Raw genomic sequence first — 15,816 nt, forward strand, 5'->3', positions numbered from 1 at the left:
TTGCGGGACAAGCACGACACAAAACACGCACTGTTGCTTGCTGGGAGGTTTCACGGGATCTGTTACGGAATATACCTCCCTCACTTCCCGGGGCCACCATGGGCCATAAAGACATAACCGAAAGCAAAAAGAATTTCACTAGCGCGGGTGACAGGCCACTCGAAGCGCGAATCATTCCCCGAGCTTGCAAAGGTCTCTGGCTATGGCGGCACAGCCTTTCCACGCTCTCTCTTTCTCGTAGAAATAAAACCATTGTTTGTTTCGTTCGATTCGAGAGCTACCTTTTACATGCTTCTATTTTTCTCTTCCTTTTTTCTTCTGACTTATTTGCCTTTTTCGACCTTACGTTTGACTGATCGCGGCTCTTGATACGCGCTTATGTATCACTTAAGATCTCAAAATCAAGAGAAGAGTAGAGAGAGAGAGAGAGAGAGAGAGAGAGAGAGAGAAGTGGAATGCAAGAACCGGGAGCGAGCAATTAAGCAGCCAGCGCTTCCAAACTCTATATGTAAAGTTACTCGTTCTTGCCTCGCACAGCCTCAGACCAAAAAAAAAACGAGTGAGAGAGGGAGAGATCGAGCAAAGAAAGGGGAGGAGGAAAGAAAGAATTTACTCAGCCACGACTTCCACCACCACCATGTCCGTGTTTTCTCCTTGCGAGCGATGGTGGTGTAACTGGTGTTGTTGGTGTTGTTGTTGTTCACACCTCCGAGAGCCACTCGTGGCCATTGATGAAGTTGATCTGCATGAACGGCCTGGCCTCGTAATCGTTGAGCTCGTGAGACCAACTGACACGGCCCGATTCGCCGGCACCCGGTCCACTGCATTTGTACTGGCCGAAGAAGACCGTCCTGGAGGGAGCAAAAGCTTACAGAGATTAGAAACAGCATCGGGTGAGGAATCTTTCCACGGACCCCTGCTCCAAATCGCGAGGAGCGGCATCCCATGAGACACAAAAGGAAAGCATTTAAAAGGAAAACGAATCCAATACACAGGCAGTCGCAATCCCCGGGACTCGGGACAAAGCAAGCCAACAAGCAGCCAAGAAAACAATGCGGGAATCCCTGCCAAAATCCATGGAGAAAAAACCAAAGCCAATGGCGGAAGCAAGCCTTGTCCAGAAAGAAAAAAAATCCTAGGATGCCGGAGGGAGTTAAGTACCTTTGTCGCTGCGGTTCCCCCCAATCGTACCAGCCTTCGGGGATGATCACATTGTCCATGCGCGTGTTGATGTAGACGATGCGGGAGTAGGCTCCCCAGGCACGCCCCAGAAACACCTGCCCTTTGGATCCGGTGATGGTACAATCCACAAAGACGAAACCGGAGCTGTCGCTGGGATTCCAGCGGTTGTGAGCAGCCAGCGAGCCATACGACTCCGCAATGCTATGGAGCTCACACTCCTGAAGATAAGAAAAGCTAGCGTCAGTTTCCAGATCGGTCGATCACTACTTTTCGAGTAAACTAGAACTTACCCGAAAGATGGATTGGGCATGGCCGAAGATCACGTCAATGGATCCCTCAATGTAGCAATCGCGGAAGTAATGCCTGCCTTGATAGTCGAAGAGGGTGTCTTGAGCGCCGTAGAAGCCGCAGGAGTAAAACGCTTGCATGTCTGCTGCTGCCAGCGCGGCCACCGCTTGCCTGTTCTCTGCTCCTGGAGGTGGTGCTGGTGATCCGTTCTGCTCACCACAATGAATCGCAGAGGAGAAAAAAAAAAAAAACCATTTGTCAAACCAAGCACGAACGCAAAGACATAAAAGCCAAGTACTTGCCTTAAAGCTGATTCCTTTGGCGATGAAACTCGGGGCCCAAGCCGTGAATGTAGCACTGTCGGCCGTGCCCGACCGGCTAGCGGCATCGTTCCATTCGATCGTCGTCTTGTCCCTCCCCGCTCCCTGGAAGATTATGAAGGGCTTGTTGTAGGGGATGATCACCTTCTCCCTGCTCGTCAATCAATCCATTCCGGAATCGTTGCTAGGAATTGCGACAAAGGAGAAATCTTGTTCTTACCTGTAGAGGCCGGCATTGATCTGGACGTAGACCCACTGCTTGTTGTCGAGAGGGATGGAATCCACGGCGGCTTGAATCGTCTTGAAATTCCCATGGCCGTATTGATCCACGATGAGGTACTTGGAGATGGCCATCTGCTTGAAAGGATTCCGAGCCTTGCGATTCTTGTGCATCTGCTGGTTCCACACGCCCCTGCCGTGCCTGATCCTCCCGCCGCGCCGCCGCGCCCAGGAATTGAGCAGCCGGACGGCGGAATCCGGCGCCTTGAAGAAGCTCCTGTGCGCGGGGTGCTCATGCAAGGGAAGAAGCAGGGAGGGAGAGGGAGAAGAAGGAGATTCTTGATGCGCGATGCCGGCGCCGCTGCTGCTGTTCTTGGAGAGGATGCTCGTCAAGGCGGCGGCGGCGCGCGGATGAATCCGGGGATCTTGTTGCCCGCCGGCGGGGACGAGGAGCAAGATTATGGCGAGAGCGGCCGCGGCGACGAAAGATTGGACCTGCATTGTGCGCTTTCTTGCTCCTTCCTGGTTTTCCCGCAAGAAATCCAGCTCTAGAGCGCCATGGCCGCCGGATTGAGCGATCTCACAACGACATCGTTGTCTAGTTGCTGGAGCGCGCGCGCAAGAAGAGAGAGAGGGGAGAGAGAGAGAGAAGAGGGAGAGCTTCTTGCTCGGCCGGAGAAGAAAGACGACTCTGTTGGCCCTAATTTTTCTTTTGCTGACATCCCGTTATTTTATATGGGGAAGGAGGGGCAAAATGCCGGCTCAGGGCATTTTGAGCTTTTTGCCCTAATTTTATATTACCAGCTTGGAAGATTGTATTTGATGGATTGATTCATCCAAGCTCTTTTGGAAGATTGTAATTGATGGATTGATTGATCCAAGTTCCTCTGGAAGATTGTATTTGATGGATCAAGCTCCTGGCTTGCGTACCTTCGCTTCTCTATTTTAATGAATAGAAGAGAAAGAAAGCCCCTTTCGTTTTCTAGAGACTGGGCATATGAACAGTGTGCTGTTAAAAACATAGCATGTTGTGGACATGTTGTGTTGTTGTGGGTGGTGGCGCATCGCATCCAAAGTACACGATTGGTTTGGAGATCGATTTCCATGGGTGAGAGTTTTAGTTGGGCATTTAATCGCATCCTTGGGTTTTCAACACCTTCTTTCTAGGTCTAACCACAAATGCATAAAAGACCTTGCGAGATTTCGAAGCTTCCCCGTCTACCATGATCACGCTCGAAATTGTGGAATATCCACCCAGTCAACTCCTGGTCAAAACCCGTTAAAAGCTGTTTGACCAAACCAAAACCAAAACCACAAACCTACATCGTTGCATTGAAAGAGTGTAGATGGATAGAGCTCTTGGCATCATGAGCTCCAAAGATCCTGTCCCAGAGTATGTGTCAGCGCCGGGGCATGTTAGCCCGTCATGTGTTTGCTGCTCGAGCCAATCCATCACACCAACCGGGGAATAAGAAATTGTTGGAGCGAGCCCGGCGCGACGATCATCAAACCCTAACTCCAGCGTCCCCATCAACTTCTCTACCCAAACGACAAATCTTTACATGCAGTGGACGCGCGAGATCACGACCACGAGCCCTACATTCCAATTGCCAAGGTAGCAATATCAAAATCAATCAAGCACTTGCAAAGGTGTTGGGGGGGCTGGTGTCAATTTTTTCCCCCATCTCCCCCTCCCTTTCCCCGGCAACTAACAGCCTTCCATGTGGAGGGTGGTTTGTTTCTATAACGACCACGCCCCCCCAGAAGGAAAAAAGAAAAAAAGCCATTCACATTTCAACATCCACCACATGCCAAGACTATTCACACCACCGTAACTCGTGATTAAAATTTTTGTCCCTCTTATACCATATACAATGCACGAGATTAAACTTTGGTTATTTTATTCCCACCTTCCGGTCGCTATCAATCATCGCTCCCTCGCCATAGCGTCCCATCCGACGGCCGCCAGCCACCGCCGCGCAACGGTAATGCCCTCCTTGGATTTGGGATATCCTCCCTGCCGTACGGGGATCCATCACCGTCGTACACGTTCCGTTGCGAAATTGTACATTCCGGCGTGGAATCGGCGAGCGGTTGGGATCGCTCCGGATCGTTTGTAATCATCGGCCGTGCGTGGCGTGCCTGCTCCTCGTCTTTGTTTCTTTTAGCAGGGACCGATGCCGAGCTTGCCATACTCGAGCTTGCCTTTGGAGACGCCGATGAGAACTTTGGCCGCGTGTTCTAGCACCGTGTTGTTGATGCTCTTGGCGATGCGCCCCGCGGTTCTAAACTCCTCGGCAGCCTCGGATAGCTTCCTCTGCTGCGTGAAAATGTGGCCGAGCATGTAGTGCCCCCGGGCTTCACCTTCGGTGAAACCGAGCGATTCACAGATTTGCAAGTACCTGGAAGAAACAAACGTTGTTTAAGTTTCGGTGGGACACGCACACCCCACGGAAAAGAAAATGGAAACGAGGACCTTTTCGTGCACAATCTCGATGCTCCTAGTTTTCTTCGTCGCAGTAAGAGGTAGGCCAGGTTGCCGACTGCCACGCTTTGATATTCTGGTCTTCGCATGTATGTCGCACACTTCAAAGCTTTCTGGAAGAAACAGCGGGAAACGTCAAACGAGACAAAAGCGAGGCACTAAACAAAGGAAGTCAACGTACCCTGTGGCTTCGGGCAGCTTCAATCCAATTTCCAAGCGCTGCATGAAGGATTCCAGCGTTGGTGTAAGCCATATATTTCCCTTCGAGATCTGCCAGATGCGCATGCTGTTCGTGGCAAGCGAGTGCCTCCTCATACTGAAACGATATACAACAGCGTGAAGAGCTTTTATACGCTGAATGAATGCAAGCTACTTACTTGCATGATGGCCTCCGTAGACAATTTAAGCTCACCCATAGGTCCGACCTTCTCAACTTTCTCAGTCTTTAGTTTCTTGTCTTGGTCTTCTTGCAGAGAACAAGCTATGAAGTTGTACCCCATTGCTTCCCCTTTGGAATCGCCAGTATTTTGGCAGAGCTCGCAAAACCTTTTGTAGTTCTCCACAGCTCGAGTGTAATCCTGACCTTTGCGTAAAATACACATATGTTCCACATCCGCAACTCATAAACCCGAACAATGCATACCTGGCCATTGTCATAAAGAACACCCAGACAGAGGACAGCTGAGGCTTCCTGTTTCATTTGGCTCGGATCATTCATTCGTCTGATTGATTCCAAGAGCACATTCTTGTCCACAATCTCATCCTTGAATGCACCTATATGGTTCGCACATCATCGACTTGTTACCATGAGAATAGAAAAAGTACAATCTGATATACCGTGGCCTCCCTTTTCAATCGCAGTTTCCTGCTCCTCGGGACTTATCCTAGCTGCCGAACTGTACTCCGGAGGAACGCTGATGCGTAAGAAGCTCGATATTGGCTTGCAGAGTTCCAAGTCTGTGTATAAGAAAATAAGAAACAGCTGCTACTCTCGGGTGTCTACGTACCTGCAAACTGCACACTTTCTTTTGTCTGCCTCAACAAAATCCCAGTCACTTGACGACCCTCGCCATCGAATACTTGCTCATGCCTGTCTAGGAAGAAACGCACGTCTAGAATTCACTACAGTATTAAGGCTCTCACCAAAGTCGTAGTCCAGTGGCTGTTTTGTTAAGCTTTGCACCGATGTTTGACACAGGCGCTCTTAAACCTGGAAGCATCAACGTAGCGCTTGTGAGAAAAATAAAATCTTAGCAGGAGCTGAAATTCACCTTCGGCTCGACCGGGTGGCTTTGTGACCAGAGCTCTTTTGATCCATCCCGGTGTCGTTCCCCGACTGTCCGGCCTTTCTTTGCTTTGCAAGCTCGCGAGAACGTCCTGAAAGAATTATCAACCTCACTCACGCAGTGTTAGAACGCATTCTCGCCTCTTCTTCTTGTTCTTCTTATGCTTCTCGACTTCTCCTACCAGCTAAAACCTATAGAAGCAAACCACCACTGAAGAACTGATTTTCCTTTGTCTTCTCCTTCTTCCACTTCTTTTACTTCTTTCACGCAAAAGCCTTCCCTTTGACGACCAGCGGATGATTCAATAGAGTCTTGCATCCAAGCCTGCTGCTCTCACTCGACATGAAGCACGTCTCACACTGGCAGCACGCACTCTCCCTGGCGATCTGCGGACCCAAAAATCTCCTGGGCTTCACCACAACACCCGACCCAAGAAGACGCTGCTCTGGTTCTATCATCTCAGGTGACCGGGCCCTTACTCTCCATCGCAGCCTCTTCTTGGCCACAAATCCCTCCTGCTCCAGCAAGATTTGCTCCTTCTCCGCCGGCGTCAGCTCCTTCTCCACGATCACAACCTCCTCCTCCTTCTCCAGCCTGTATTTCTTGCCATCCGCGGTGTGCTTCTCCTTGAGCCGCTCCCTCCACGACGACGGGATCTCAAACCCCGTCGAATCCTTCTCATCGAATGGAAGTACCTCCTCGATCGGGATCCGGAGATCCGGCCGGAGGGGATTGATGTCAGGCCTCCTCACCGGCTTGAGCGTGAAATCCAGCGGCTTCCTGTAGGCGCGCTTGCTCTCCTTGTCGTGGAGCTTGTCCTTGAGCCATAGATCCGCCGTGCGCGGATACGTCCCCAGCTGGTGGGCGCCAGAGGCGCCCCTCTTGAGCAGATCGGCTCTCTCTAGCCACCACATTCTCGCCCGGAGAAAGGATCTGCTCGCCTCCTCGCAAGAACCCTAATCGCGGGGCGCTAAGGCCCGTTGGATGGTGTGGATCCAACGGCTTCCGAGCAAGCCCCGCCAAAAGTCACAAGACCTTTTGGCCCTTTAATATCGACCAGATAGAAGATTCGAACCAAGGATCGGTCCGGAGAAAATAATATACAAGGAGAGAAGCTACGCAAACACACACTAGCTTTGCTTCACTTCCTCTTCCATCAAATGCCTCGCAATATTTCTCGACGAAGCTGATACTAGATGGTCCTGAAGAGCACAGGTCGATGATCCTCGCTCCTCCTTGACGTTCAATCTGTTATTCACAGCGGTGCTATCACTCGGAGCATTGGCGCTGCTTCTCTTTGGATTTGCTCCTCCACCACTGCTACCACTGCCTTTACCATCACCACCACTGGTATCACCACCACTAGCATTGTTGCTCGTCGTTGTCCGGCAGTATGGCACGAACCCGGACCTTCTTCTGCCCTTGCTCGCAGAGCTGGAGAGGATAGACGAGAGCAAACTGGTATCCGAGGCCATGCTGGAGATTCCAAAGCTACTGCTGCTGCTGCTGGTCCTGTTGTTCGTGATCTTGTCGATGTCAAGGTTGCTGTTTTGTTTGCTCCACTCGCTGACAGTCTCCAGATCGCTCGTCTCACTCTCTGGCAAAGATTTCCTCTCATGCTGCTGCTGCTGCTGCTGGTCTTGTTGGAAACTGTTCCTCTGAGAAAACGTCTGAGGTAGCTTCTGGTGTGAGAAGAGAGCTTGGAACGCCATTCGGCCCTGGGAAAAAAAGATGGATGTCTTTAAACAGAAAAGGAAACGAAAAGGCTAACCCCTTGAGACACTTCCTTGCGTTGCTCCCCGTCCGAGCCGCTGCTACGAGCCGGCCTTGGATTTCTCTGGAACCTCCGGAACCGAGAGCAGTGATGACTGCTGGCATGCTGGAAGCTTGGAGCTTTGAATGAAGCAGCTTCCTCGGTTAAAGCCTCTTCTCCCTCACTCTTATTCTTGTCGGACGAGGACTCCTCACTCTTCGCCGTGGCTTGAGCGGTGCCGCAGTGCGACGAGTTGGAGCTCGGGCCGCTGTTTCCAGATGCGTCTCCGTCACCATTCCCTTGTCCACCAGCGTCGCAGTGCCCGTTGCCATCGTCGCTTCCAGACGAGGAAGGAGGTTGATCCTCTTTGAGAGATCGCGACTTCACTCGCCTCTTTCCAGCGTCCTTGTTTTCGAAGCTGCTGCTCAGCCTCTTAGAACTCGGTGAAATGTTCGAGTTGTCGTCATCATCTTGTGGCATTTCATCAATGCCATCCGGCTTCCTGTTTTTCGCTCCTCCGTGACGCTGGTCATGCCTGTCCGTCATGTGAACTTCTGGATGAGGAACCATGCACTGAGGAAGGAAAGTCGGCTGTACAGAACCTTGCAATGCCCACCACGCTGAAGCTGCAGCGATCGTTGCAGCAGCAAAAGCAGCAGGGGAGTTGTCTGTGTTGTAGACGTCAGATGGTGTGCCCGTCAATACAGTTCTTATGACGGATGAAGTTAAGTCGTTGACATTGGGCAGGGTTGGCCAGTGTGGTGTCCCTGCCGCTGCCGCAGTATAAACTGAAGGTTGCCACAGAGGAAACGTCGGGTTACCTCCTCGGTCCATCCCCAGGTTGCAGAAGCTATAAGGCGGCGAGACTCTGTCCGAACCTTGCAAGCTCTCCCAAAACTTTGAGTAGTACAGCGCCACCAGCTCCTGTTGTTGATCAGCTACCGTCGAGGTTCCATCCTTGTTTGATCGGTTGTCACTTTGGCCGTTCGAGCTGTCATTCTCGGAAACCAGCATGCTAATGTCTGAGGCATTCTTTTCCCGTACTTCTTCAGATTCAGCGCCTGTAGCATCTTCCGGCACTTGCCCGTTCACCATCACTGCTCGAGTAACCGTAGGGACTACAACTGTATGACCGAATAACTTAAGCTCTTCCTGACATTTTTCCAGTACTTTTTCCATTGCCATAGTGGTAAGGCACTGCACAACCAGAACGATAGTAAAGACCAGCTTCGTAACAAGGAGAACGGCAAAGAAGATCGTACCTGTTTTCCGTCACAATCTGTTATAGGAAGAGCTCCTGGAGAAACTTCCATGCTTGCCTTACGCGGATACGGATGGCTTGGCTTTCGCTTCGGCCTAGGTGGAGGAATATCAATATCTTGAGCCGTACCTGGAACGATGCTTCCAGTTGCCTGTTCTTTTTCCAACTGGAAGGGAAACAAAGAAAAACCCCAAGTTCATTCCAAGTCCTTCAAACTCATTCCTTCAAACGCACCTTCGAGAAGAATTTTTGAGCATGGCTCCTTATCTGGACTGCAGTTTTGGTGCCAATATGTTCTGGAAAGAAAGAAAACTCAAATCAAAACTCCATGGTAAAGCTCTAGAACCTCACCTTCAATCCGACGCCATGCCCGACCATAGAGTTTCAAAGCCTCTAGAAACTTTTGATGTTCTTCTTCCGTCCACCTCTCTCGCTGCTTGGTGATCGTGTATGGCTTCCTTACCTGGATCAAAGGAAACTCCTTTGGTTGCGGACAAAACCAAAGCCCACGCCCACCTTGAAAAGTGAATCATCTCCAACCTCACCGAGCTGGTGCTTCACTGCCGGATCTCCCGGTAGAAAATTGGTTTCATCTCGCCCATCCTATGGCAGTCCCGAAAATCATTCACAAACAATTCCATGAAAGGCGGACCTGGCTGTACTTCCTCGCAGGTAAATCAGTCATCACGATTCCGGCCTCTCGACCATGTGGCAAATCCTCGAAACACTGAAAGAAGAGAGCTAGATCCTCGCATAAACATTGCCCAAAGAGATCATAGATACCGGATAGAACCAAATTGAGATCAACTACCTCTCCAAGCGAGAAATCTCTGAATCACGATAAATCTCTGGCGCCTTCGCTCGGATCGAGAGGATCACTGGCCCCAACGCCGCCTGGATCGCTGCCTCATCGTCGCCTACGCCTCCAAACCCTAGAAACCTCCATGACAACACACGCAGCCACTATGGATGATCCATTCTGGCAAAGGGAAAAATGAAAACAATGCGAGATAAAACTCAAGAGATTTCCTTTTTTTGTTTCTCTCCTTTTTTCCTCTCCGTGTTCTTTTTTCTAGATTGTTTGTTAAAGGAGTGGCTCGTGGAAGAGAACGCATCTCCTGCGCCCTTGCTACCTACCAAGCAAGAAAGCACCTGGTTTTTCGACCCCCTCGCTCTCGTTTGCTCTGATGCGTGCTACCTGCCTACACCGCATCTTCGACTCGGTAGACAGGCAGCAGCCGGTCGTCGATGCTCACTAAGAAATCTATACGGTCAGGATATTTTCCACAGAAAATGCGGTAGTTTCTAACCAGTGGTCTTCTTAAAGAATATTCCTATCCCACTCTATACTGGATAAACGAAATTTTTTATCAATGCTTTATCACGACCAGATTTTGCGGGATTTCATTTCTAGGAAAGCCAGCCACACGCTCCAGCCAAGCCCACACAGCCACAAATGTGCGCTACGGCGGCTTTACACTTTTTCCTCGTGGGGCTCATAGAACGCCACGTCGGTGCGTAAAATATCTGCTCATTGACGGCCCGGATTCGATGGATCCAACGGCTGTTCCAAAGCTTAAATCTTCTTCTGATTTGTCAGGTAGATTGCCCTGGGAAAGGAAGCTCCAAAAACTTCAGGCTCCCGCAGTGATGATCTCATTGCTGGCAGGGCTGAATTGTGATAATTCGGTGCTGCAAGATGATCGTGCCAAATGCCTGCCTAAGTAGCCACAGATTTGTAAATGGCATCGAGCAGAATAACATCATATACAAAGCTCTCATATTTTTCCTTCTCTTTCATACGATGCCCTGTGTATCCTCGCCTACTTTCCAATCTTGGACTTCCAAAACACTTCCATGATCGGTTCAAAATATCTATAGCCCTGGAAGAACACCGGGAGACACTGATCAATGCAATCAACCCAGCATTTAGAGGACGAAGTTATGGGGTTTGTGTTTAAACAAGATGCCTCCCAGATTTTTTTGTGCTTTCGGAGAGATGCCAAGCATCCTTTTTCGCAAGAAGCTGGCTATGGCGTGCTGCAAGATGTATGTATCCACCTCTTCCAATAGGCAGGCCATGGAGAACATAGAACAAGCAATGCGCGGCCACCCTCAAGTTCCACTGCTCCATACTTTCCGCGACGAGCATTACGACAGGGTGGGCTACACTCTCGCCGGCAAGTGCGGCTCTACAGCAAGCCGTGAAAATTTTGCGGACGCCATAGTCGATATGATACGAGCCGCAATATTGAACATTGATCTCCAAAAGCAGTCTGGAAGCCATCCTCGTCTGGGTGTCGTGGACAATCTGTGCTTTCATCCACTGGGAAAGGAGGCTTCTATGGATCAAGCAGCTGAATTGGCTAGATCGTGTGCACGAAGTATTGGAGCTAAACTTCAAGGTAAGCAAAGCTGGTCTTTAAAGAAAAGAGAAACGAATCTATCTCGTTATCCAAGGCTAGATCGACTGACGCAGTACTTATGCTTTGTATGATCTCCAGTTCCAACTTTTCTTTATGGTGCTGCTAGTTATGAAAATGTCCCGCTGGACGCAATTCGCAGATCTCTGGGCTACTTTAAGCCGGCAAAGCCTGGGATTTGGCAAGGATCATCGAACAACACAAGGTTATCACAGCCTCCACAATTCGGCCCAGCTCATTTTCCTGCCAGCACTGGGATTATCACTGCGGGAGCTTGTCCCTGGATCGCCAACTACAACATCCCTCTCCAGACAGGCGATCTCCAAGCCGCTCGGAGAATCGCTCGCAGCGTGTCGCAGAGAGGCGGCGGCCTGGCTCACGTCCAGGCGATGGCTCTGGCTCACGGCGTGGACTCGATCGAGATTGCGTGCAACTTGCTCGATGTCCACGAGACCAGCCCTTCGAGTGTGCAGAGCTTCGTGGAGCTCCTGGCTAGAGACGAGCCATCAGTGGAACGAGTCTGCCTTGGCTACTTGACAAATCTCCAAGAGGAGTCCATCTTGGAGCTCGCAATGGAGAAGATGGAACCTTGAAAAGGATCTATGAGATTTCATAAATAATTATTTTATAAGAAATAAAGGCCATTTAAAGTTATTTCTAATCATTGTTTTTAAATGAATTTATTGAAGAAACCCTAGGGATTTTAGGTAAAGTATAATAGGTTTCGTGGATAATGGCTTTGCGAAGAGGAGTCAAGCAATCTCGTGAATGTGTGGAGCAACACTGGCTCAGCTTCTTTGAGGATCCTGAGCTATGGTGGGACAATAGATCTAAAAATGTGAGTGTTCTTCCCATGGAGCAATACCAGTACCTAGATTATAACTTGGCATTTCTCTACAGTGGGGCAACTATCCGGACTTCAAGCATTCGTCCACTGGAGTAGGACTGTGGATTGGTTCTTGCCCTGCTTGGCTGCAACCCAAGATTAAATGCCTAGAAGATGCTACAAATGGAGGTACTCGCAGAGCACACTACAAGAAAGATGATTATAGCATCGGGAAGAACTCGCATTCTCCGCTCACACAAGCTACCACCACGAGACAGCCATTGACATGCTTGGCGTTCCCAGAGAAGCTGCTGGCGGACTTGAAATCCTGCAACGATTTGGAGGGCGGGAGGGAGCTCGAGAAGTCTGCCGCTTCCCAGGGCCAGGACGCGAGCGTCTACGTCGCGGCAGCACTGGTCAGCATGTACGCAAGGTGCGGCAGCCTGATAGATGCGAGAAGAGTTTTCGAGGCCATGGAAACTCGGGATACCAGGACGTGGAACGCTTTGCTGCTCGGGTACGTCAACAATGGGATGGGGGTTGCTGCGCTCGAGCTGTTCGAGCGCATGGTTTCGGATGGGTGTGCTCCGGATTCCAGGACTTTTGTAGCAGCAGCGAAGGCTTGCGGGATCTCTGCGGCAGCGGAGTTGGCAGAGCAGCAGCAGCAGCAAGGATCCAAGGCTGCTATCAAAGCGAAAAAGAGTCTGGAAACCGGTGTGGCGATCCACGCTCAGGCAAGAACGAAGGGGTTCGATACAGACATATATGTGGCGAACACGCTCGTTGGGATGTACGCGAAGTGTGGGGACATGGCCGCTGCTCGCGATGTGTTCGGCAGCATCCAGCAGCCCAGCGTGGTCTCGTGGAACGCTTTGCTGCTGGGATGTGTGGAGAATGGAGAGGCCGAGCTCGCCTTGCAGCTCTATGAAGAGATGGTGATCGGCGCGGAAGGAGGAACAGCTCCTCCACTTTCCGCGGAGACGTATGTCGCAGCTTTGAAGGCTTGTGTGGCTCTAGGCGCGGAAGAGCGGTGTCTCAAATTTGGGAGAAGCATTCACTCGCTAGCGCTTGCCAGCGGCTGCATGTCGAATCTCTACGTGAAGAGCACCATGATCGACATGTATGCCAGGTGTGGAAGCCTCGAGGACGCCAAGAAGGTTTTCGACTCCTCGCCGCAGCAAAACGCAGTCACCTGGAATGCCTTGCTGTTTGGATACGTCGAGAATGGACGCGCACAGGCTGCTCTGGAACTCTTTGCGCGGATGAAATCGTCCACCAAAGATGGCGCTCGCTGTGCTCCCACTTCTCGGACTTATCTCGCAGCGGTGATGGCCTGCGCTGCTCTGGCTGCTCAAGAAGAAGCCACCGAGGTGGAGATTGGGCGGTTTGTGAGGCTTCAAACGCTGGAGAGAGGACGAGCTCTCCACCGCGAGGCCGTGAAGGTGGTGGGAGCGGACCTTGATTCAAGCGTCCTCTTCTCGAGCGCGCTGGTTGATATGTATGCGAAGTGTGGCTCCATGGTGGACGCCAGGCGGGTTTTCGATAGCGTGGCTCCGGCTAAGCGGGACGTTGTGCTCTGGACTGGCTTGATATGGGGATACGTCAATAGCGGGGAGAGCGAGCGAGCTTTGGAGCTTTACTCGCGCATGGCTGGCGATCAAGGCTCTCATGCTGGCATAAGCCCAAGTCCTCAAACTTATGGTGCTCTTCTCAAGGCCTGTGGCTCCGTCAACGCGCTGGAAGCTGGGGAGCAAATCCATGCCCAAATCGTGGGGCTCCTGGACAAGGATCCAATCCTGGTGACGTGTTTGATCGACTTCTACGGCAAAACAGGGAGAATGGCTGCTGCTCGCAAGGTGTTTGATCAGTGGATCTCCGTGACCAAGCATGATATCGCGGCCTGGAACGCGGTGATAGCGGGATATAGCCTCCAAGGTGATGCATTGGCGGTGTTTGAGATGCTGGAGAGAATGGAGGAGGAAGATGGCCTGGAGCCAAACGGGGTGACCTTCGTGTCGGTTTTGAGCGCTTGCAGCCATGCCGGTCTGGTCGAGGAGGCGAGGAAGTATTTTGCAGCGATGAGCAACAAGCATGGAATTTCTCCAGGGAGAGAGCACTACGTGTGCATGGTGGATCTGCTGGGCCGCGCAAACCGGTTTGGTGAGGCGGTAAACGTGATCGAATCCATGCCCATGAAGCCGGATGCGATCATCTGGAAGACGCTGCTCGGGGCGTGTCGAAAGTGGAAGAATGTGGCCGTGGGAGAGGTGGCTTTCGAGTCGCTGGTGGGGCTCGACGCGAGCAGCGCTGCGGCGTATGTTCTCATGGCCAACATATACTCGAGCACAGGCAAGCTCGACGAGAGGAGCAAAGTTCTTGCTAGAAGGAATGTGGCCAAGGCTTGGAGGAAGCCGGGCAAAAGCTGGTGGACCGATTCCAGTGCCCGGGTCCATAGCTTTTTGGTCGGGAACACCACTCACGAGCAGATTGGAGAGATCCGTGCCAAGCTCGAGGAATTGGTGGCAAGGATGAAGGAGAATGGATATGCTGCTGACGTTGAGAGTGTGCTCAAGGATGTGAGCGATGGCGAGAAGGAGGACGCGCTTTGCCAGCACAGCGAGAAGCTTGCAGTCGCTTGTGCGTTGATCAATTCCAAGCCAGGAAGCGTGGTCAGGATTGCAAAGAACTTGAGAGTGTGCCAGGATTGTCACAAAGCCACCGCAATCATCTCCAAGCTGGAGGAGAGGGAGATCGTGTGTAGAGATGCGAGCAGGCTCCATATTTTTAAAGATGGACAATGCTCATGTGGTGATTATTTATAAGACAAATAATTAGCTTGTAACAAAAGTGATGAATGAGCAAGTCATGGGCGCGCTCAAAACAATCTCTTGCTATCTCCAGAAAAAGATTACCCCAAATTCTGGGCTCAGTAATAGTCTTTTCGCAATATCCAGCTCTGAACCACAAGAGCAGTCTGAAATCCCCTGAACACCAAATCGCAATTGGGGATTCTGTCTCCAACTTTTATAATGATGTGGCCGTAATGGAAGCGGAAGGATTCTTGCTGAGGAGAACCGAATATAACCGCCCGTGATAAAATACTGCTGCAGTAATAATTCATTATGACGAATATCTTCTCTGCCATGCCAGATAAAGGACGTTCACCATGCCGAGGGCGTTCTGGATCCATGAAAGTAAGGAGCTCAACTCCATTGGAGAGGCAGATTTCCACCATGCGCCTCAACGGGACTAATCGAATCCAGCTCCAAGAGCTGGAAGGTGCAGAGACTATATCAGCTGGTAAGCGAGAAACTTCCGTCCCAAAGAAGCCAAAAGGGTTGCCACTCTTGACCAGCATTCGAATATCATTCCTGACGTGACATGGAAGACTGTTTGGCATGCAGATAGCCGCTAAGAGAAATCGACTACCAGTTTTCTCGCACCATTAGGTACTTCATATACCAAGTTCAGCTCCAGAGCACTTAGCAAATTCTCAGTATTTTTTCCACTGTCAACCTGCGGAGATAACGTAAGCACGTTGACTTTGTGTGTGCAGTTTCGGTCAATGATGATGAGTTTGTCATACTTCATGGCCAGGAAGTGCAAATCATGGCAGAGTTCAGCGAAGTTCACCTGAAAGTTGGGAAAAGCCACACGGATTTCTTCCCATTCCTGCCCAGGAAGATCAACCCACCCAAGGAGCTTCCTACCGGTTGATTTTAGTGCGTTGAGGAGTTGTTCATTTACTTTGCAGCGCCTAGGGACATTCTTGA

The 15,816-nt window shown here is 50.9% G+C and overlaps 5 protein-coding genes across 5 annotated transcripts; 2 read left to right on the plus strand and 3 right to left on the minus strand.

Annotated features, from left to right (window-relative positions):
- Positions 1-15: 15 nt before the first annotated feature.
- Positions 16-2,631, minus strand: LOC9661249 (probable pectinesterase 53). Its single transcript, XM_024662673.1, has 5 exons — positions 2,011-2,631; positions 1,773-1,941; positions 1,473-1,679; positions 1,162-1,400; positions 16-851 (listed from the first exon to the last, which is right to left on the minus strand). The coding sequence occupies exons 1-5, from the start codon at positions 2,508-2,510 to the stop codon at positions 701-703; spliced, it is 1,266 nt and encodes a 421-aa protein (XP_024518441.1). The 5' UTR covers positions 2,511-2,631; the 3' UTR covers positions 16-700.
- A 1,198-nt stretch (positions 2,632-3,829) lies between these two features.
- Positions 3,830-5,698, minus strand: LOC9661845 (tetratricopeptide repeat protein 28). Its single transcript, XM_024662624.1, has 8 exons — positions 5,638-5,698; positions 5,502-5,588; positions 5,332-5,451; positions 5,138-5,268; positions 4,872-5,072; positions 4,676-4,810; positions 4,486-4,607; positions 3,830-4,411 (listed from the first exon to the last, which is right to left on the minus strand). Exons 4-8 carry the CDS (start codon positions 5,210-5,212, stop codon positions 4,174-4,176), a joined length of 771 nt encoding a protein of 256 aa, XP_024518392.1. The 5' UTR covers positions 5,213-5,268; positions 5,332-5,451; positions 5,502-5,588; positions 5,638-5,698; the 3' UTR covers positions 3,830-4,173.
- Positions 5,699-6,843: 1,145 nt separating this feature from the next.
- On the minus strand, positions 6,844-9,599 carry LOC9661846 (protein CCA1). Its single transcript, XM_002988847.2, has 7 exons — positions 9,447-9,599; positions 9,311-9,397; positions 9,146-9,257; positions 9,029-9,090; positions 8,796-8,960; positions 7,552-8,730; positions 6,844-7,498 (listed from the first exon to the last, which is right to left on the minus strand). The coding sequence occupies exons 1-7, from the start codon at positions 9,477-9,479 to the stop codon at positions 6,911-6,913; spliced, it is 2,226 nt and encodes a 741-aa protein (XP_002988893.2). The 5' UTR covers positions 9,480-9,599; the 3' UTR covers positions 6,844-6,910.
- An 813-nt stretch (positions 9,600-10,412) lies between these two features.
- LOC9661847 (glutamate formimidoyltransferase) lies at positions 10,413-11,871 on the plus strand. The gene is made up of 2 exons (XM_002988792.2): positions 10,413-11,199; positions 11,299-11,871. The coding sequence occupies exons 1-2, from the start codon at positions 10,761-10,763 to the stop codon at positions 11,808-11,810; spliced, it is 951 nt and encodes a 316-aa protein (XP_002988838.2). The 5' UTR covers positions 10,413-10,760; the 3' UTR covers positions 11,811-11,871.
- A 79-nt stretch (positions 11,872-11,950) lies between these two features.
- Positions 11,951-15,137, plus strand: LOC112341834 (pentatricopeptide repeat-containing protein At3g49170, chloroplastic-like). The gene is made up of 3 exons (XM_024662647.1): positions 11,951-12,055; positions 12,118-14,851; positions 14,998-15,137. The coding sequence occupies exons 1-3, from the start codon at positions 11,951-11,953 to the stop codon at positions 15,135-15,137; spliced, it is 2,979 nt and encodes a 992-aa protein (XP_024518415.1).
- Positions 15,138-15,816: the final 679 nt, after the last annotated feature.

The sequence above is a fragment of the Selaginella moellendorffii genome, unplaced genomic scaffold (genome assembly GCF_000143415.4).
Source record: "Selaginella moellendorffii unplaced genomic scaffold, v1.0 SELMOscaffold_91, whole genome shotgun sequence".
NCBI lineage: Eukaryota > Viridiplantae > Streptophyta > Lycopodiopsida > Selaginellales > Selaginellaceae > Selaginella > Selaginella moellendorffii.